General features: G+C 31.2%; 2 protein-coding genes across 2 annotated transcripts; both read left to right on the top strand.

The window, feature by feature from the left end:
• Window positions 1–5,508: 5,508 nt before the first annotated feature.
• On the top strand, window positions 5,509–8,630 carry LOC101963590 (olfactory receptor OR9H1). The gene is made up of 2 exons (XM_005341709.1): window positions 5,509–5,543; window positions 7,664–8,630. The coding sequence occupies exons 1-2, from the start codon at window positions 5,509–5,511 to the stop codon at window positions 8,628–8,630; spliced, it is 1,002 nt and encodes a 333-aa protein (XP_005341766.1).
• A 12,062-nt stretch (window positions 8,631–20,692) lies between these two features.
• On the top strand, window positions 20,693–21,952 carry LOC101963304 (olfactory receptor 9S13). Its single transcript, XM_005341708.3, has one exon. The coding sequence runs from the start codon at window positions 21,004–21,006 to the stop codon at window positions 21,949–21,951; it is 948 nt and encodes a 315-aa protein (XP_005341765.1). The 5' UTR covers window positions 20,693–21,003; the 3' UTR covers window position 21,952.
• Window positions 21,953–23,122: the final 1,170 nt, after the last annotated feature.

Genomic DNA, 23,122 nt, shown 5'->3' with positions numbered 1-23,122 from the left:
GAGTGCAGCTCTAAAGGGCTGATGATGGGAACAGCAGAGGATACAATTGAGCAGGAGCCTCAATACCTGGTTATTTACCTAGCCTTGGGTACTTAAGAGAAAGAAGCTCATGAAATAACACTCTCCTTAAAAAAGAAGAGATAATCATCACAGTAAATGAGAACAGATACAGATAATAAGAAAAAGCAAAGGAACAAACCACCCCAAACAGCCCACAACACTTTAACAACTGATCCCATTGACACCACTTCAGAAGAAATGGCCGAGAAAGAAACAGAAAGTTCATAGTTAAAATGTCCAGTGAACTAAAAAAAGATGTAGAAAACAAACTAATAAGAAAATATAAGAAATTAATGAAAATTTCAAAAAGAGGTAGATATTTTGACAAAGAACCAAATAAAATCCTGGAAATTGGAAGACTCAATAAACCAATTTAAAAATTCGATTGAAAGAATCATTATAAATTATACCACATAGAAGAAAGATTTAAGGTCCTGACAAAGTATATAGTCTTAAAAATAAAGTTAACAATAAAGAAAAAATGTTAAGAGTCTATTACCAAAATATTCAAGAAAACTGGTATGATATTAATAGCCCAACTGTAATAATTATTGGCATAGACTAAGTCATTGAAATACAAACTAAAGGAATGTAAAACTTTCTTAATAAAATAATGTCAGAAAAATTTCTAAACCTCAGAAACAAGATGGAAATACAAATATCAGAGGTATACAGAAATCCAAATAGGCAAGATCAAGAAAGATCTATTCAAGGCATAGTATAATTAAAATGGCCAATGTACCTAAGAAGGATAGAATTCTAAAAGCTACAATAGAAAATTTCAGAGCACATTTAGAGGAAAGCCTTTAGAATTTTTACTGATTACTCAGTCAAGAGCCTAAAAGCCAGAAGGGCTTGGAATAATATATACCAAACCCAAAAAGGTAATGGGTACAAATAAAGTTGCCATATAACCAGAAAAGCTATACTTCACAACTGAAGAAGAAATTTAAAAAATCCCATAATAATCATAAACTAAAAGAATTTATAACCACTAAGCCAGCATTAAAAATTATTCAATAAAATGTTTCATGCAGAAGAATTAAAGAATTTAAAAATAAACATCATAACTAGTGTATGGATGGATATCACTAGAAGAATAGTCAATTAAAGGAGAATGAAGTCTCAACTAAGTATTAAAGATATAAAAATGATAGGAAATAAAAATCATCTCTAATAACACTAAATGTAATGGTCTAAACTCTCCAATAAACAACATAGATTGGCAGATTAGATTAAAAACTAAGGCCCGATGATATGTTGCATAAAAGAGACTCACCTTACAGGCAAAGACATCTGCAGGTTGAAGGTGAAAGTCTAGAAAAAGATATACCATGCAAAGAGAGACCAAAAACAAGTAGGAATTGTTACTCTCATATCTGATAAAGTAGGCACTAAGTCAAAATTCAGCACAAGAGACAAAGAAGGTCACTTTATTTGTTCAAGGGAATTATCTAGCAAACAAGTATAATAATTATAAATATTTATGCCCAAATATACGTGTACCTGTACACATAAAACAAACTACTCAATATAAAGAATCAAATGGATGCTGATACAATAACATGGGTGATTTCAACACACCTCTCTCATCAATACATAAGTCATCCAGACATATTAAATGAAGACTTTTCAGAACTAAAAAAGATGGTAATCAGGGCTGGGGTTGTAGCTCAGTGGTAGAGTGCTCATCTAGCATGTGTGAGGCCCTGGGTTTGATCCTCAGCACCATGTAAAAATAAATAAACAAAACAAAGGTATTGTGTACAACTAAAAAAATAAATATTTTTTAAAAAATGCTATTAATCAAATGGACCTAACAGATATCTACAGAATATTTCTTCCATCAATAACTAAAATTCACTTTCTTCTTAGATATACAGGGCACCTTTTAAAATAGACCATATTTTATGACAAAAAGCAAATCTTAAAAATAATAAAGAAAAGGCTGGGTGAAGTGGCCTTGGATGATGATTAGGGCATGAGGACTCTATCCTCATGAGTAGGATTAATGCATTATAAAAGAGTCAGTTTAGCCTCCTTTTCTATCTCTTGCCCTTCTATCTTCTGCCATGGGATGATGCAGTCAATGAGTTCTCACCAGATGATGGCACCTTAATCTTGGACTTAGCCTCCAGAATTGTTAATCAAATAATTTCTGTTTATTATAAATTATCTAGGCTGTAGTAGTATGTTATGGTAGCAAAAAATGAACTGAGAGACCTGGTTTCCCTAACTATTATGTTGGTATTTTTGTGCATACATAGTTGTTCAATATGTTACATCCTAAGAGGGATGAACACAGCAAAATCTTATTCTGACATTATTTTTTTTCTGATAGAATTTTCTCTAGAGCTTCTTTTGATTAAAATGCTTGGTTAATATGGGAAAATATTTGGCTAATATGGGAAAATAAAGCAGTTTAGGTATTTCAATCAGGGAAATATTTATTAAGGTGAATTGAGTCTTATTATATTAGAAAGGTGAAGGAACTTTTGCCTGATACTGCTGTAATGACTCCTTACATCGTTAATTAATAAGAAGAGGCTACCATTGAAAGTATGATGTAAGAACACAGCTTAATAGTTATGATCCTGGGGTTAAATAAACATAAGCAAAAAGATAGAATTATTTCCTTATCCACCAAAACAGCTTCTCTAGTGTTGGGGATTCAATACTGATTGATCCTGGACAAAAGGCAAAAATCACAGGAAATGTGTGACTCATTGAGACAATTCAAACTCCATTTTAATGGCTGGAGAACTGGAAAGGGGAACCTCCAGGGAATGAAAAGTACCGGGAAGATAGTGAAGAAGCATGTGAAAGAGTGAAGTTGTTTATGATTTTTCAGGCCTTCATTTTGAGCTGTGTGAGCATGGGTATGATAAGAAAAAAAGCATGAAAAATCTGAAGAGAAAGTCAACCACCCTGATCTCAGAAGATTCACTGGTTATGTGGGATACACCTAAGTAGTGTTATAACGCACAGAAAATGGAAATTACGTTGAGACCACTATCTTCAGAAGGCTTTTCATAACACATTGTCTAAACTCAGATTAAGTTTCTAGTAAAATAAAAATATCAATAGCTTCTATAGGATGAAAGCAACACTCATAGTCTAAAAATCCTGTAGACATGTTCAGGACATAATCCCAAATTACTTGACATATAGCAAAATTGGAAAATTAGAATTTTCATGGAAAAAGGCAAAGAACAGACAACTGAAAATGTCCATTACAAATTTGGTAAAAGACAAAAGCCAAAATATTCAATAAATTCAACCCAAACCAAACAGGATAATTCTCAGAAACTTATTCTTTGACACATTATAAACTGTGGAAACCAAATGATAAAGAAAAAATATCTTGAAAGCAGACAATGCAAAATGTTGGGGCTGGGGTTTTAGCTCAATGACTGAGTACTTTCCTAGCATGCATGAAGCACTGAGTTTGATCCTCAGAATCACATAAAAAATAAATAAAGATATTGTGTCCATCTACAACTAAAAAATATTTTTTAAAAATACAGATATCTGTTCATCTACAACTAAAAAAAATGTGTCTGTCACCATTAGACTAGCATGACTGAACCATTAAGGGAAGTTCCTCAGGATGAATGAAATGTATATAACCTAGAACTAGGATATACATAAAGGGATGAAAGGAACTGAAAATAGTTCATATGTGGTAAATATAAAACGAATTTTTATAATCTAAAAATTTTATTTGAATGTGTATACCCCAACTTTAAACATTATACTGTGTATTTCTAAATGTCTGAAGAAAAAAGTTATTGAAATATAGCAAAATCTGGAATGTACATTTTTATATCACATCATTTATCAAATAATTTGTTATTTGGTTACCATTTAACTGGAATTCTTAAGCAAAAAAATGGTATATTGCTTGAGTAGACTATGATAGCCAAACTGTCAAAGAAAAAAGAAAACTCTTGAATGATACCATGTTAAATATAGATATTAGAGAACAACAATTCTAATAACTGTGGACTTCTCATCAGAAAATATAGGGCTGGAGACCATGGAACAACCTTTTAAACATGGGTAGAAAGAAGATCAAACAAAAATGCTCTATGTGGGAAAAGTGCACTTTAGAATTGAAGGCAAAATAAAGAACTTTTATGTAAAGAAAAGCTAAGAAAATGCATTATGCCAAATCTATGCTGTAAGAAATGCTGATGGGTTTTCTTACTTTGGATAAAAGCAAATGTTATCAGAATAAAATAGGATTTCTAAGGATATTTTGAAAAGCACTGAAATTTTTAAAAAATCTGAATAAATTTTTAAAATTCTCTCATTTTTTTGAAATTCTTAAGATTGTTTAATGACCAAACTGTAAAACTGTGTTTTGGAGTTTATAACTTCTCTAGATATACATATTGCAATTGTAGCTTAAAGACAGTGGCAATATGAATAATGCACCTATTAGGTTATAAGGTTTCTAAAGTTAACATGAAATTATATGCTACTAACACAAATAGTGTGAGAGTATATATTTAGTCCTACAGTAACCATCAAAAAACCAATAGAAGCAATTATAGCGAAAATTTAGTTTTATTAAACAGAATTGTAAAAACTAAGAGTATTGAATGTTTCCAAATTGAGATGGTAACATTTTTTGGGGGGGTCATTGATTCATATAAGGAGATGCAGAATGGTTTTAGGATGCCATTACTATGTACTACTTATATTATTCATTTTTCTTTTGCAGCAGAATTTTTAAAAAATCACTCATCAAAGAACTGTATAGCATCATGTTATCATATGAATGAATAAATATGATTCGTAAAGAATTAAGAAACACTGGATCTGTAAATATTTGAGGAATCTTCCAATAATAAGAATAAGCTATTTATGTTTTATTCAATTATACTGCAACGACCTACCTTCTTGGTCTGTTTGTTCCACTAAAGCTCAGTATTTGTAATTAATTTTTTCATAATCTGCCATCTGCTCATTGTATATTGCTGTAGAACAATATTCTGTTATTACAAAATATTTTATAGTGTTTTAGCATGTCTACTACAACAGACAAATTAAACTTATTCTGTTATTAGTAGGGAGCCAATACAACAAGAATATCAAAATTCTATGAAATCACACAATTTGATAGTGTAAAGGCTTGAAAAAATTTATGTCAATTTATTTTTTTCTCAAAATGCTATTTGCATAATCTTTGTGTATTCTGCTGTAGCAGCAAACTATGTTCTTATTCATTTTTTTATCCCATATTCTTTATTGGTACATTGTAATTATACATAATGGTGGGATTTATTATTATATATTTATACATGCAAACAATATGACTTGATCAACATGGTTCCCTAGCATCTCCCCCTTTCCTCCTGTCATCCCTTCCCCTGGAACCTTTCTTCTACTCTGCTGATCTCCCTTCAATTTTCATGAGCACTTGCTCATTTCCTATTGGCTATGGTTGCTTTTGCACTACAAGTCCAGTTGAGGAGGTAGGAAGTTAGAGTATTTCTTTCTCTTTGACTCTGCGCTTTGGAGTGTTTTCTCTTTCTTTTTTTCATTTGGTGGGCAAACCCTACTGTGATTCTCACAATTATGAGGATTCTAGACTTTTTCAATAACACTTTTGTGTCTTGAATCACAGTTGGTGGTAAGACTGTCTGCTCTTGCTAGCTTCTATGTTACTTTCCCATTTTTTTATTTCACTGCTTCTGTTGACTGTTATTTATGATCTCTATTTGTTTTCCTGTAATACAGCATGATAGATTTGCAGTACATGTATGAAATGAGTCACTAAAAGTAAAGATTATAATCCATCAAGTTCCAATATACTTTGGTGTAAATTTTGAAAATAGAAGAATCAAATTTCTCATCCAATTGGGCTTGCTTTATTATTTTGTTCTAGTAAGGAGGTTAATTCTCATGTTCTCCAGAGAGCTCTTATAACTTTCCAAAGGTCTGATAAGTTTGCTAGTTAATAATTTTCTCTCTCTTTCTTTTCTTCTTTCTGCATTATGGAACAAAATATCTTACTGAGGAGAGAGAACTCTAATCCCCAGTGATTATTTTGTGGAGGGATTGCCCACTACTGTTTTTCCCTCCCCATGAGGGAATTTCTCTCAGGATCCTTTTCATGTTTATTTGTTAGTTTAGTCAATGACAAAGTACAGTAAACTTAAACACAATAATAAGAGATAAGCCACGATTTTTGCTAGTATTTTTTATATTAGCAAGTTTGAGTCATGCACTGAACAGTGAAGAAATGCAATCTGTTGCAGAAAAACTTCCTACTAAACAAAGGTTTGCTTCTTTCTTTTCATGTTTTTGTTTGTGAATATACTTGATTTCATATAAATGTAGTATTTCAAGGTAGAAGTAGTATTTCATTCTTGAAAATATGTCATATTTAATTTGCTTATTGTACCTACCCTTTCTTTAAATGAGGGATAGAGAAGGGAAGCTTTACGTTTCTTATTTTTTTTTCATTACTTCTGCCAAAACGAGGATCTTCTTAATGTGAACTATGAATTTAGGGAAAACATGCAGTTCTGTGGTTAATATGCTCTGCCAGAGGTAATTTTAACTTTTCTTTTCTCTTCTAAAATTCATTGATCAATATTGATAACATTTACTTGTTTTCAAGAAGGCAGACTATTGGATCTAGATCAAAAGTCCAATCCGCCTTAAAATCATGTCAGCTTTACTGAAATCACAGTAAATTTTTACTACATTATAATTGTAGTAAAAATTGTAAGATACATTTTATAAGTTTACTATTTAGCCTATTCATTACAATCATGATTTATATAAGCATACTTATAAGTTTATACAATTACAAAAGACATTTTCATGGTATGTAATTTATTGAATTTATTGTCAGTTTCCCTTTCCATTTCATGATAGATTATTGAATAGTAAACTACTATACTGCTTAATCTTAATATAACACTAAGTCACTTAAATCTGTTTTTCATATCTCAGTTTATGCATTCGTAAAATTAGAATTAAAATATTTTTCCTTCTCAATCCCTCCAGTATATTTTAAGGATATTTTATAGTAATAGTAGTAAACGTCCTAAATATAATGGAAGCTTATTTAAATATACATTTTTTCTTTTGTACTTTTCATTTGTGGAATCTTAGCTTGTCCTGTGTGTTCTGCATCCACGTGCAAAAGATTGCATGTAATTAACTTTGTTCTAAAAAGAAAGAAAGAGCTCTGCTCAAGTTTTAAACATTTTCCACTTGTATTCCTATATTCAAAAAGAGTAAAGAAGGAAGAAAGTTAAAGACAAGGAAGGAAAGAGAGAAGAGGGGAAGGGAAAGAGGAAAGAAAATGAAAGTAAGATTTTCTTGTGTTTAGGAAATACAAGTAAAACCCACAGTTTTTGGCAGTGTTGTACCACTAAGATTTATGTCACCATTATTTGCAGATCAATATATTTGGAAAGGTTTATCAAATTAAACTCTTCACTAAGACTTCTTTCAATAGTAATATAATTTTTATGTTCATTGGTGATTTATGAAATATTGGGAACAATATGATGAAGCAACTTTTCTTCCATGCGTTACCATTTGATCACTCGTTTCTTTCAATTTAACATCCCTCCAGTTCTGTTCATATCTCAGTTTTGAAGGATGAGCTGAGTAGGAACTCCTCCGAGGTGACTGAATTCATTCTGTTGGGATTCAAAACTCCTCCAGAGCTACAGATTCTCTTATTCCTCGTGTTCTTGGTGATCTATGTGGCCATCTTGGTGGGAAATCTCAGCATGATAGCGGTCATTAAGATGGACTCCAGACTTCAAACGCCCATGTATTTCTTTCTTAGAAACCTGTCCTATTTAGATGTCTGTTATTCCACAGTCATCGCTCCCAAAACTTTAGCGAACATCTTGACCAATGAGAAGAAAATTTCATACAATAGCTGCGCAGCCCAATTTTTCTTTTTTGCCTTGTTTGTCACAACTGAATGTTTCCTTCTGGCTGTGATGGCATTTGACCGCTTCTCAGCCATTTGCTCGCCTCTCCTTTACCCTGTGCACATGTCACAGAAAGTCTGTGTTCAGTTGGTAACGGGATCCTACATCTGCGGGTGCATCAACTCTATGATACAAACAGGTTTCACTTTCAGTTTGCGTTTCTGTCAAGAGAACAGACTGGACCACTTTTTCTGTGATGTCCCAGCCCTGATCAAGATCTCATGCGTTGACACCTTTGTGAACGAGATTGTGCTGTTCGTGCTCTCTGCTGTCATCATCATCACCACCACCACCATCATCCTGGTTTCCTATGGGTACATCCTCTCCACTGTCCTCAAGATCCCCTCGACCCAGGGCAGGAGTAAGACCTTCTCCACCTGTGGCTCCCATATTGCAGTGGTGAGTTTATTCTATGGAACTGTGTTCTTCATGTACGCCCAGCCTGGGGGCATCTCCTCACCACAGCAAAACAAGATTGTAGCTGTATTCTACACTCTTATAATACCAATGCTAAACCCTCTAATATACAGTCTGAGAAACAGAGATGTGAAAGATGCTATGAAAAGAATATTATGTGGGACATGGTCTTCTCTGTGATATTTAGGAAACCATTGTATATTGGACAAAAGTTGCTTTCCAGTGATTCTAGTTACTCTAGGTTTTGTAAAATGGCAATTTGTCAAAGGCATTTTTATACAGAAACAAATGCCATTTTCTAAGTTTGATAAAATAATATTTCTAATAATATAGGTGCATGACATTATTTTATTTACCTCAATTACATAAAAGCATTTACATTCTAATTTTTTGATGTGCTAATATATTTTCATTTTAATTTTACTTTAAGAAGTAAATATTAGAGTTGTCACTATATAAAAATTAACATAATAGTCAATCTCTGTGTGTTATTCTTTATCTTTTTTTACAAGATGAAGCACATTGTGTTGATGGCAAATGGAAAATTAAAGACATTATGTAGGATATTTTTGAGTTAAAGGGTTAATATTTCTCAAAAATTCAGAATTGGTTCAAAAATACATTCCAGGGACTCTCATCCAGAGAGTAACCATGTCTCTAAAAAAGCGACCCTTGAAGCTATGATTCAGGAAGCCTTTCTTCACATAGAAATTGTGACAATAACATTCTGCTAGGTTTTATTTTCCTCTAATATACATTATTGCATCATATAATCATGAAAGCTGATACATGAAGAAGACATATACCATAGATTTTTTATTTTATTTTTTAATTTTTGGGTACCAGGAATTGAATTCAGGGTCACTAGGCCACTGAGCCACATCCCCAGCCCTGTTTTGTATTTTATTTAGAGATAAGGTCTCACTGAGTTGCTTAGCACCTCGCTTTTGCTGAGGATGGCTTTGAACTTTTTATCCTCCTGCCTTAGACCCTGGGATTACAGGTGTGTGCCACGGTGCCTGGACCATAGATTGTATTTATTACCATTTTTGAATGAGGAAATTGAGGTCTCAGGAGCTTATGAAGCTTGGTGGGGTTAAACTCAACACCAGTAAGGTGCCAGAATTTTTATTATCCAAATTTATTATGCACATTACAATGCCTATTGAATAGTGTAAAATTGCAGTTGTATATTCTAGCAACAGTTGTTCTTGAATGGAGATGTAGGGTCAGTCTTGAAACATAACAAATTTGATCCTTTTTCTGTCATTTTTGGTATAAATATTCTGTTTATATTTTCTTTGTAACATTTTAAATAATTTTGGTATGGAGCATTATAACACTTGTATGTAATTTTACTTATTGGCCTGGCAATATTTATTACATATACCTATCCCATCAAAATCAGAACTTTTAACATTATTTAAGTTTTCATATATGATATGTTTTAATTAATAGAAAAAGTTTTTTTATTACATGATCTAGATACAGACACTAACTCAAGTTTTTTCCCCCATCATTAGCTAGTTTTTCTAAAACAAAGAGAAGAAAAGATTTTTGCCCTACTCTTTCTGCTTTTATTTATTATTTCTTTAAAGGTGTGTGAACACTAAATAATAATCAAGGCACTTACTTTAGTCAGGTGTATGGGTGGAGTAAGTCACTTGCTTGAAAAATATACTCTGGGTGGCACGTCACTGTTCTGACGGAAAATTTGTTTTTTAAATTTCTTTTCTTCTAAATGTAAATGTGGGTTATAACCAATCCCGTTGTGGCAGGATTCAAAAATTCTTCTTAATTGGTATGAATGATTGGATTTAGGCAAAAGAGGAAATCTTGGACTCCAAAGACTTCATGAGTTCCCTAAATACTCTAGTTCAACTTGACACTTAACTCCAGCTAATTAAAATGAAGTGATATGATATTTTCAATTTTTATTGTTATCTCACGGAAATACATTTCAAAAACAATTCATAATAGGATGGACTGTCAGGCTAAAGCAGCATCAAGAAATTATTGGTCTTCTTCGTAAATAGGGCCTAAGTTATAACAAAATTTCTAATATATCCTAATTGTACTTTTTTCAGTTTATAAAATTTATTGTTGTGATAATATAGTCTATTTTTGTACAAAATAGATCCCAGTTTGAGTTGCTTGTGTTATTGATTTGCTTGTATTATATATATATATATAAAATATGTGTATAATGTATAATATATGTATAATATATATAATATATGTATATATTTATATATAGTATGTATACATATATATTTATTTTAAATTGACACATAATAATAGTATATATTTATAGTGTACAGTGTGAGAATATGATAATATGTAAATGGTCAAGTCAGGATTAGTGTTTTTCTCTTTTTAGACAATGTCATTTCTTTGGGTTGGGAAGCTTTCAACACTTCCCTTCTGAATCATTATAAAATATATGCGACATCATTGTGCACTAGAGCCACCCTATTCTGCAGTAGACTAGAATATTTTATTTCTGCTATCTAACTGTATTTTGGTACTTATTAATGGATACCTCAGTTGATTTCATATCTTGGCTACTGTATAGAGTGCTGTAGTAAACATGGGAGTGCAGATATTTCTTTGATGTGCTGATTTCATTTCTTTTGGATATATATATATATATATATATATATATATATATATACACCCAGAAGAGCATCTGAATTATATATATTATATGTATTTTTAGTTTTATGTGGAAATTCTCAGCATTTCCCTTGATAACTATATTAATTTGCATTCTCATTCAAAATGCAGAAGAGTTTCCTCTTTCTTTGCCTCTTTACCTGCACTTGTTATTTTTTATGTTTGGGATTATGGCTATTTCAACTGGATGGTCATCTTTATGTTGCTATCACGTATTTGTTGAAATGGGATTTAGTGACTGAAAGAGCTACATCTTTTTAAAAAATTTCTTAGTTAATATTACTAGGTTTTATTGATGTCATATTTAAGAGCCGAAATTTTTAGCAAACATCTTCCTACAGATTTTAAATATTTGTTGCTATTAAATGTATTATTAGCTCATATTTTCTTAAAAAAATTAATAGTACATTGCTAGTTTCTATTTTCTAATGAATAATCATAGGACACAAAAAACATTAAAAATTATTATATATTTATCTTGCATGTTTAATAAACTTTAATTCCATTTTGAGGGTTTTAAAATTAAATATCAGATTTAAAGCCTATTAGGTAAATGATCAGTTTTTGAAGACTTTTTTTAAAATCAACACTTTCTGAAAGGATTGATACAAATGAAAAATACTTTATATATATATGCCAGGTACTGTATGAAGTGCATATATATTTCTTTAATCCTCAAATCATACTTATGGTAAAGGCAACATTATATATATATATATATATATATATATATATATATATATATATATATATATATATATATATATATATAATGAAGTGTGTGATTTAAATATTTCACTAGTTTATTAATTATTTCTTAGAAAAACTTAATCATGTGCTGAATTTCACATTGCCAGTAACAAAAAGGGCTAGGACTGACAAGAATACAGAACTTTCCTACTTTAAAAGTCACACAGATAAAAATTATGTGGCAGTAGCTCATGAAACTTTATCCTCTCTGTGGATTGTAAAAGGATTTATTATCTCAAATGTATTTAGAATTTTTTTTAAATCTCACTAACTTTATTAATGTTTTGCTTTCTTGATGTGTCACAAGCTGAATGTGCTAAAGTATTATTTGTGGATTTTGGTCATCTCTGCTATAATAATTCTTTGCTTCACTGTGTGTGGGCTAGGGTATTAAGAAGTGCAGAAAAGAGCTGATTTCAAGTAAGTAAGTAAATCCTGGGAAACTTTATGACCAATCATCCTTTTCCAATGCAATCCCATGTACTTGGAGGGAGGATTATTGAAGTCATATACATACACACATATAAAAATTGAATATACTGAATCATAGGGTGTTTCTCAAGTTTAGAAGATGATGATTGGGGAAGATGACATCATTCTCATTTGAAGCATATAATATTCCAACTTGATTTATACCCTTGCCAAGAGCAAGTATCAATCATACTTTAAAAATTTTGTGCACAGTCATGATTATGATATTGAGTCATTTCAAAGTAGACTTTGCATTTTTCTGATTTTATAGAGTGTTTTTTTTCCTGTATCTACTGAGATGATCTGATAGAATTTTATCCTTTCTTGATATTAGTGCAGTGAACTGTATTAGTAGATTTTTCAAGACATAATCCTGAGATTGTAATCAATTTTGTCATAAAGTACTATGCTTTTTAGATACTCATAAATGCAAATTCCCAATGTTTTAAAATGCTGCTTTAACATGACATGATAGAAATGATCCAAGTTACTACTTTCCTAAAATAGTCTTATTGTTATGAAGTGAATGGTGGGGTTTCAGATATACAGAACCGCTTGGGATTTCTGGGTCCCCAGAAGCAAACCAGCAGTTTTCTGCCATCTGGTGGCTGTTATCCACTGAAAAATCTAAGATGAAGATTGGATGCTGTGACAGAACACAAAACAAAGTGTGAATTCAGACGATTTTCAAGTTACTTGGCTTTCATTCCCATCCCATTGTCCTTAGCAAGGCAGTTTGGTTCAAAATTACAGGAATTGTGGGGGCCCTTCTCTACCCCCTTGTTTCCCAAAAAAGTTATGCAGCATCCTCAGCCTTGTTTTTCTTTTCCTTGTTTTGCGTTTTTTTTCTCACTAAAAATAAATCCTGTAAGATTTTACCCCCAGTAAAAGAATGAAGAAAAGATGGAAAATATTTGCCAATTATATTCTATGTGGATTATCCAGAGTTGGCACTTTCTCAGAGTTTTACTGAATTGCATTTGGCATTGTGCCCACATTCATCATCAACACAGAACGTAATTTGATTTCCTCATTCTAACAATGACACATTTTGGATTCAAGCTAAAACATTAAAACATAAAGACTTTCTACTTCTTTTTATTCTGAAGAGGAGATTGTAGAATGTGGAAATTATCCCCTCTTTGAGGGTTTGCTAGAACTGAGAAGAGATGTTGAGGGAAGAGTGTTGACCATTGATTCAATTGTGATTGGTTGACTGAAGTGGTGACCATCAAAATAATTAACAGATCAGGAACTGATATTTACAAACATGTCAATAAACAAATCAGTATTATAAGATAGTGCTTTTTATGTTAATAAACTGCTTAATGAGTGATAAACATTTTAGCACAAATCATTTAATCAAATCATTTTAAGAGTTTCCCTGTAATCTACTAATTTTTACAAATTGTTGGGGATATCTTTGGATTGACTTGCTATCATCAAGTGCTGTCTGAGCCACAATTTGATGCAAAAGGACTAGGCTAGGCCAAACTGTTACAAAAGATGTCCCATTAAGTTGAAAATCATCACATGATGTGGTGTTTGAAAATCACCCCCCCACCACCAAAACTATTCATAGTGCTGAATTTTCTCCAGGCTTCTGCTATACTAATCTCAGTATTTAACTTTATCTGGCTTCTTTAATGCTCTCTGATATGTTTTCATAACATCAATAATTATGTTATTCAATAAGTCACAAAATCATTTTTGCAATGGCAATTAGATATTTTAAATTTATTAATCTTTGTTTACCTTCAATTAGAAAAAGTACACAAATATTTCTTTGGCTAAATTTCTGTCTCCAGTAAAAAAGTTCACTATATTTTAAAAATTCTTATCTAATTTTTCTCTATATACTTTGCTTTTCTTCAAAATCTGCTTAATTTTTATCAGATCATCAAATTATCTAATATAATTTTTGTTTATATTAGTAATTTTAATTTATTATTTATAAAATTACTATGTATTTCCTCCTTTTGCAATGAAAGTCTACCATCAGAGTACTTCAGAGAAATGGAATAATTAGGATATAGAAATAGGAAGAGATTTATTATGTAGAATTGGCTTATTTAAATCAGTGAGGTTGTCTGAAAATATTTATTATTAAAACTAGTTTTTTAGGGCTGGTGCTGTAGCTCAGTGGCAGAGCACTTGCCTAGTATGTATGAGGCAATGTGTTCAATCCTCAGCACCACCTAAAAATAAACAAATAAAATGAAGGCATTCTGTCCGTACACAACAACAAAAATTAAAAAGAAAACAAACTAGGATTTTAGTATGAACTATAAATACTTTAGTTATTTTTTTTTCTAAATTAGTGAAATTCACAGAAACTAGTTACTTAAATTTTTAATATAAAAAGCTTAGGCTTCTTTAATAATAATTGAAGTCATTCTATGATTTTCATATTTAAAAAATAGTTTCTCTTTTTAGTAGATAAACATTTTAATTAATTTGGAATATAGCTGGGTTACAATATTTCACAACACCATTATTTTCATCACTTTAATTTCTATTTTAGTATTTAATGTCTAAACATATAATTAAGATGATAGATTTCCTATTTTAATCTACATTAAAGCATTTTAATAAAATATTTTTTATTTTTTAAATTAGCATTTTTTTGACAAATGTAGAGATGATTTATTGGAAAAAGAACTACCTGTTCAACAAATAGTACTGGAAGATTTGAACATCTCTATGCAAAAAAAAAAAAAAATCCAGACACAGGCTTTATGTCTTTCACAAAATATAATTCAAAATAAATTTAAGAGCTAAATATAAAACAAAGTATAAGTCTTCTAGAAGAAAACAGGAGAAAAATCTGTATGACCATGGGTGTGTTGATGAGTTTTTATATTCAAAATCAAAAGCATGATCTGTGAATGAAAAAGTGATAATTTAAATTTTATTGAAGTTACAAATGACTCCTCAAAGATACTGTAAAAATAATAAGATACTCCATAGACAAGGAGGAAATATTTGCAAATTCTGATAAAGGGCTTGTTACTCAGATATGTATGTCTATATCTATATAAAAATAAATGAACTGATAGTATATAATTATAAAAAATATAATAATATGTTCCATAACTTTAAAAAATTTGAATAATGTAAACATCATCACTTTTTATTATTCTCTAATTCTCATATTTTCCATCTTAATCCACACAAAATTTTTATTTTTATTCAGCTACTTTAACCTAGCCAATCTAGACTTATACTTCTGGCTATTGTTGTTCTTCATACAGTTAAAATCCTACTGTGAATCCCATATTGAGTGACTAAACTACTGTACTTGCTGACACATTCTTTGAAATATTGTTTAATATCAATTGACTCAAATTTTATAATCTGGAACACATTACTATCATAATATATCTTAGAAATATTAACTTAGTACTCAAATATGCCATATGTTGGAAGAATATTTATTCTACCTAAGAAAAAAAATAAGTGTGGGAGCCTATAGAAAAGAGTCTTAAAAGAGATCTTAATTTACAAAATAAAATATTTAATGGGACAAGTGTTTGTTATCTTAAGTTATGTTACAATCAAGCTAGCTAGTAAGTAAGGATACATTGGTAGATGATGAATTAGCATTGAAAAAAAGAGTTTGCACTTATGTTTCATGAAATAATTTTACGTTTGCTTATTACTTTAGAAAAGAATAATTAAATTAGCATTTTTGATCACTATATTGAGTAAAACTTACTTATGAGACTTATTTTCCTGTTTTTACCCCTTGATGAAGGTAGAATTACTTTATCTCAAACATGGTATGTGTGCATATTTATAAGTATACCTATATCTGCAGATATATATAGTTTATCATATGTCTATGTATGACATTTATATATGTACCATTATCTATAATACTGAATAGCTAAGTGTGTATTTCCAAATAATAAAGGCACTTTCTCATATGACTACAGTGAAAATAAAAAATAGTGAAATTAACATTGTTATATGCTACTATATAGTACATAGATATCATTGAAATTTTACGATTGATTTGATAAATTTATTAGTAGAAAAAATACTTTTTTCCTTGTATCCTTTTCTTTGTTGTTCAGCATCTGATTCAGTATCATACATTGCATTTACCTGTCATATCTCTTTAATCTCCTTCAATATGGAACTGTTTTTTAGTCTTTCTTTTTCTTTCACATCTTTGACATTTTGATGTTAGTCTATTGAAGTCTAATATTTCTTGTTGGGAAAGACTCAGGTTCTGTATTTGGATCAGGAATACCATAGAAGTGATACTTCTTTTTCATAGTATATAATATCAGAAGGCGTACCATCATTTTCCCCCTTATGATAATGTTAAATATGTTATGATCTTTTTATCTTTTTTCTTTTGTATTGGGGAATGAACTTAGGAGTACTTCATCACTGAGCCACATCTCCAGTATGTTTTATTTTTTAAATTTTGAGGCAGGTTATTGCTAAGTTGCTGAGGTTGGACTGAAACTTGGGATCCTCTGCCTCAGCCTCCTGAGTCATTGGGATTATGGGTATGTACCACCATTCCCACCAGTGTTGTTAATTTTGGTCATTTTGTGAAAACGATGTCTACCATCTTCTCCAACTGTATAGTTGATTAGTAAGTATGTTATTTAATACTTAACTAATATATATTTTATCGGTAGGTATTTTTAAACCATGTGGTATTGTGTCTTTTAACACTTGTACCTGTTATTTTTAGACAATTGATGACTCTCAGATGAATCATTTATTACTTTGAGGGTTGTCAAATGATGGTTTTGTTATTGCACCATTTTTCCATGTAAATGATTTTTGACATTTTTATAGCAAAGTTATCATTTTATTCCTTAATTCATTATTAATTTATTCACAAATAATTAAAGCATAGCATACCACAGAAAATGTTGAGTATAAGTGGCAAAGACAGACCTCTTGCTTTTTTTCCTAATCTTAGTGGGAGATCTTTTGTTTTTCACCATTAAGGTAATACTACTGGTCTGGATATATGGCTCAGTGGTACAACATTTCCCTGGTATGTAAGAGACTCTGGATTCAGTTCCCAGCACCAGGTGCAGGGAAGGTTAATAAGTTTTTTCATAGATGCCCTCTATCAGGCTGAGGATAACTGCTGAGTTGTTATTAGGAATGAATGTATGTTTTTGTCAAATGCTTTTTTCTAGACTTACTGTTTTTCAACTTATGTAGTTGGTTAATAAAATAAATCCCATTGCATTATTTTTGTATGTGAATCCCGATTTGCATCCTGGTGTAAATTCTACTTGGCCATAATATGTCATCTTTTTGATCCTTTGTTGGATTGAATTTATTGAAATTTTGTTAAAACATCTTTCTCTATGTTCACAACAGATATTGTCCTGTAATCTTCTTACCTTATTATTTTCCTGACTGGTTTATCAACATTAAACTGGTTTTATAAAATGAGGAAGTATTCTTCATTTGTAATTTTATGGTAAATTTATATGGTATTGTTATGCTTTTACTCCAATGTTAAGAAAGATCTTTATAATTCATAAGGACGTTAAGTAACTTTGAGTGAGAAAATTGTTGCTCTTCCTATAGCAATAAGGCCTATTTCACTTGTCCCCAAACTTCTACATAGGGACTGACTTTATTAGAGTCATTTGGGAATCTTCAAAAATAAACAAATCTTTCCCTACACTCTTCTCACTTATAGGCATTTTTCAATATCCAGATTAATTAAGAATAAAGTGACCCAAGAATCTGTATAAAAAGCAAATGCAACCTCCCACTCTCAAAGTGATTTGGAAGTATAGGGAAGTTTTGCTAACACTAACTTGACTGAACTCCAGAGCCTTCTTTATTTTTCAGAAAGACTGCACATTTATTTGTGTATCTTGTCTGACTTACCCTCTTGGTTTTAATAATAATTGAATGGCTAGATGAGAGGACATAGAGAAATTTTGGCAGATAACATTTTGGAAGGAGTTTCAGTTCTGTCTTTGAGAAATACAAGAGTAAACTTCTCCTGACATTCAAACTGAAGACTCAGTGTAGGATTCTCTTGCTTCTAATTAGTGGAAAGCACATGAGAGTTGGAAATAAATAGGTCTACTTTTTGAATGCACTTAGATGCTTGAACAAATCTGTACATACTGTAGACCAATTTTGTCATGAATTACACTTTCCTCAAAGCCTACTTTAAAAGAACAATAAACTTTTAAAATACTTCAATAAGTCTTTATTTGGAATAAGCTGGATCTCAAGTAAGGTAACTGGGTTTTAAAAATCATATTCTTTTCATTTTAGTATTTGGTAGTTAATATTGGTTTTCTAGCATTATCTTTTACTTTGTTTTTAGAATTTGGAATGAAATTTACATAGCAGATGATGAGCCATTTAAAATGTACAATTTAGTGGCATTTCTTCCACTAAACATTTTCTGTTGTATGCTATATAGATTGGCATTTCTTCCATAGATTCCACAACTTACAGTTGTGCTCTTGTGAAACCATCATTTGTGTGTGTGTGTGTGTATGTGTGTGTGTGTGTGTGTGTGTGGTTGGGGTTTTTTTTTAGAATTTTTAAATTTTATTTGTTCTTTTTAGATATACATGACAGTAGAATGTATTTTGGCATATTATACATACATGGAGTATAACTTATTCTAATTAGGATCCTATTCCTGTGGTTGTACATGATATACAGCAACCCTGCTTGTGTATTCAAACACAAGGCTAGGCAAATTATGCCCAGTTAAGTCTACTGTCCTTCCTATCTGCCCCCTCCTTCATTCCCCCTCGTCTAATCCAATGGACTTCTATTCTTCCTTTCCCCATCCTCCCTTGTTGTGGGTTAGAATCCACATATCAGAGACAATATTCAGTCTTTTTTTAAAAAACATATGTTTTAGCTACACACGGACACGTTATTTTTTATTTTGTTTATTCATTTTTATGTTGCGTTGAGGATCGAACCCAGTGACTCACATGTGTGAGGCAAGTGCTCTACCACTGAGCCACAACTCTGACCCCTCAGAGTTGTTTTTTTCGGAAGATATTTTCTTAGGAAAAATGTCTTCTTTGTTCTGTACACTCTCTCATATATCAATTATTTATTCAGAATTTTCTATTTCCCACATGCTGTATATTTCATTTAGCTTGTATGATCATTTAATTTAATCCTTGTGGAAATTCTATTGAGCCAAAATTTTAAGTCATATTTTGTTAATGAGAAAACATGCTCATGGAATTTAATCAATTGTTTAAGATGATTCAGTTATTAAGAGATGGAGCATGAAATAAAATTCAGATTGATGTGAATTAAAACTCCATACTTTTAACCCAGAAAACATTTTGATTTCATAAGAAATTAATAATAGAAGCTAAATAAATTTCGTTTCTTCTGACTTCATAGGACTTCCTATTTTATGAAAATATTTAGTTAAAAATATGTATCTTCAAAGATGTAATGAGTTCCTTAAAGGAAGGAAAACTTTTTGTTAGTTCAAAAATTAAAAACAGTAATTAAATCACAGAATTATAACATCAAATTTATTTTTCATCTTGGATTTAACATTTTAGATATTAAAATATTAACATTATTATTATATAGTCTGTGTGCCTTTTAGCATTTGATGTTAAGTATTAATACTTATAGAAAAGCAAACCAGAGCCTATGCAATACTGAGTTTTGGCCCTACTTATTTATAGTAATGTCTTGTATTTTATTAACAATATATACAGGGAAAAATCATATCTAGTTGGGGAAGTTAATTTTATACTTTAACTGAAGTGCTTCTATATAAACAAAATAATTCACAACTTTAAGACTGTCAAAAGTTGTCTTAGAGTTTGTCAAAAAAGAAACTCTCAGAATCCAGAGATTAGCTGTTTGTAGTAGGAGAGAGAAGTTGAGTTGTGTGTGGCTAGTAAAGTCAATCAAATTTAATATATCATTTGGATGACATTCAAGCTTGGTGCTGCATTCTACTGTATAAAATCATGATACCATATTTCCTAAGTTTTTAAATATAGCAGAATATTTTAAGAGATCCAAATTAAATACATTCTGTGGTGGGAAAGGGAGTTCACTCAATTTCTCATTTCTAAATTAAAATAACTTTATGTGTTTGCATATTTGTTTACTTGACTAATATTAATGTTTTTAGGAAGTTTGAGTCATTGTAAATATTGTTTTTCATATTCCCTTTCATTTAATCCTCAAAATAATCCTTTATAGTAGCTATTATTAGTCTTTCCACATAACAGGAGGACTTTTGACTCATCCGAAGTGTTAAGTAGTTATTGAATAGTTATCCTAGATTCTTTTAGACTCAAAAAGATAAAATAGGACTCAGTCCATCACAGTCAATGGCATAAAATAACTGGGTCACATCACTACCCAAAACATCCTTTGCCCATCCACATTTCTCATTTCTCACTGACACTGAATTTAGTAGAACCAACCTAAACAACCTCACTTTGGTTGCGCATTGGGCACTTCCAAATGTGAAACTATTTTGTCAGATGCTCTGCCAATAAATCTCTATTAGCATATTTAAACAGCACATTTAAAAATATTAGCATAAGTTTTTCAAAGGGAACTTCAGGAACCAAGAGTTGATCAACACTTTCCACAGGTTTGTCATAATGGTTTCGTTTTTCTCAGATAGGTCTCAGCAATGAAGAGTGAGCCAAGTAGGAATTACTCAGAATTGACAGAGTTTATTCTCCTCGGATTTAGGACATCTCCGAAAGTACAGGTTTTCTTATTCTTACTGTTCTTGCTTATCTATCTGGTAATTGTATTGGGAAATATCAGCATGTTAATCGTTATTAAAATCGACTACAGGCTTCATACACCTATGTATTTCTTTCTTAGAAACCTGTCCTACTTAGATCTCTGCTACTCCACAGTCATTGCACCCCAAACTCTGGCTACTTTCTTGTCCAAGGAAAAGAAAATTTCCTACAATGGGTGTGCGACACAGTTCTTTTTCTTTGCCCTTTTTGTTGGGACTGAAGGTTTTCTTCTGGCTGTGATGGCATATGATCGCTTCTCAGCCATTTGCTCGCCTTTCCTGTATACTGTGCGTATGTCTCAGCAGGCTTGTGTTCGCTTGGTGCTTGGATCCTACATCTGCGGATGCATCAACTCTATGATACAAACAGGTTTCACCTTCAGTTTGCGTTTCTGTCAAGAGAACAGACTGGACCACTTTTTCTGTGATGTCCCAGCCCTGATCAAGATCTCATGCGTTGACACCTTTGTGAACGAGATTGTGCTGTTCGTGCTCTCTGCTGTCATCATCATCACCACCACCACCATCATCCTGGTTTCCTATGGGTACATCCTCTCCACTGTCCTCAAGATCCCCTCGACCCAGGGCAGGAGTAAGACCTTCTCCACGTGCAGCTCTCACATCACGGTGGTGAGTTTATTCTATGGAACTGTGTTCTTCATGTACGCCCAGCCTGGGGCCATCTCCTCACCAGAGAAAAGCAAGATTATAGCTGTATTCTACACTCTTATCATCCCTATGCTGAATCCTCTGATTTATAGTCTAAGGAATAGGGAAGTGAAAAATGCTTTGAAAAGGATATTACTGAGAAAAATGCCTTTTCTTTAACTTTCAGCCATCTTTAGAACTGTAGAGTCTATTAAAAAGCAATATTAGCAATAATTTATTATTAAGCAGTTTCAATGAGTGGCATCTAAAAGTTTAGGGGGTAAACATTTATTTTCATTTTTCAATTGTCAATAGGGCTTTTAAAATTGAATTTAAAAATCAATAGATATTTAATATTTCTACATAATTATTTTATAGTGTGATATCTAGGTATTATATAGATTCAAAACTAAAATAAAGTAATACCAAATTAATACACATATTAAATTGATTAATTAAATATACATATGTGTATGTTATGAACATCTACATTTTCATCTATCAAGAGGAAGAGAGACACTATAGAATGTTCTATGTTCTTTGATCATTATTGTTTGGCAGAGTCCAATCTTTGCAAATCAGAATTAGAAGAGCTATGTAATGTAATTTATTGTCTTTCCCAAATAATCACACAAAAGAGTGGTGCCAATTTTACATTAGTAATATTGTTAAGTTATTCAAATATTAATGATCCTATTAAGAGGAAAAAAATAAGTTAATGTGGGGGCTCTTGTAAACCTATATTGTTATCAAGGTCTTAATAAATCTTAGTTAAATGGTCAGTATTACTTACACTTATTTTAGTTTCTGTTTATGTTCCTGTATCATTTTCACAATTTGTATATTAACTTAAAATCCTTAATTTTTTTTCCTAGATTTGAAAACTTATTGCCACAGAGTTACAATAACTGAATCCTTTTCATTTCTGTGGTTTTACATACATTCTGTTTTTAATTCTGACAGTTTCATTCTGGTTTTGCCCCTTAGTTAGACTTGCCTCAGGTTTGACTTTCTGTCATTAGATATTTGAGTTTCATGTCTTATAATTATGATGCACTAATTAAAAACAATAATAATAGAAGTGCTGTCAGTAAAAGAGGACAAAGGGATTGGGAGAGGGAGGAAAAGAGGGAAGGGAAGGCATCAGGGAATGTGATCCATCATATGTGCATGTACAAATATGGAATATCAAATCCCACTATTATGTTTAATTATTATGCATGAATAAAAGTAAAATTTTAAGAAGTATTTTATGGTGTGATATCTTGTTATTACAGATACTTTACACTTTATTTTGTTTAAGAATATTCAAAATTGCAACATAACACATTTTAAATTAATATATAAATAT

Source organism: Ictidomys tridecemlineatus, chromosome 6 (assembly GCF_052094955.1).
Source record: "Ictidomys tridecemlineatus isolate mIctTri1 chromosome 6, mIctTri1.hap1, whole genome shotgun sequence".
In the NCBI taxonomy this organism is placed as follows: Eukaryota; Metazoa; Chordata; class Mammalia; order Rodentia; family Sciuridae; genus Ictidomys; species Ictidomys tridecemlineatus.
Note: the sequence above shows the minus strand (reverse complement) of the source record. Positions and strands in the feature narration are given on the sequence as shown.

What these genes read in the sequence shown, in the direction of transcription:
- LOC101963590 (XM_005341709.1), top strand. Translation starts at nt 5,509, where the DNA reads ATGGTTGCTTTTGCACTACAAGTCCAGTTGAGGAG. An exon ending in CTACAAGTCCAGTTGAGGAG is followed by an intron (nt 5,544 to 7,663) that starts GTAGGAAGTTAG and finishes ACATCCCTCCAG; the next exon opens with TTCTGTTCATATCTCAGTTT.
- LOC101963304 (XM_005341708.3), top strand. Translation starts at nt 21,004, where the DNA reads ATGAAGAGTGAGCCAAGTAGGAATTACTCAGAATTGACAGAGTTTATT.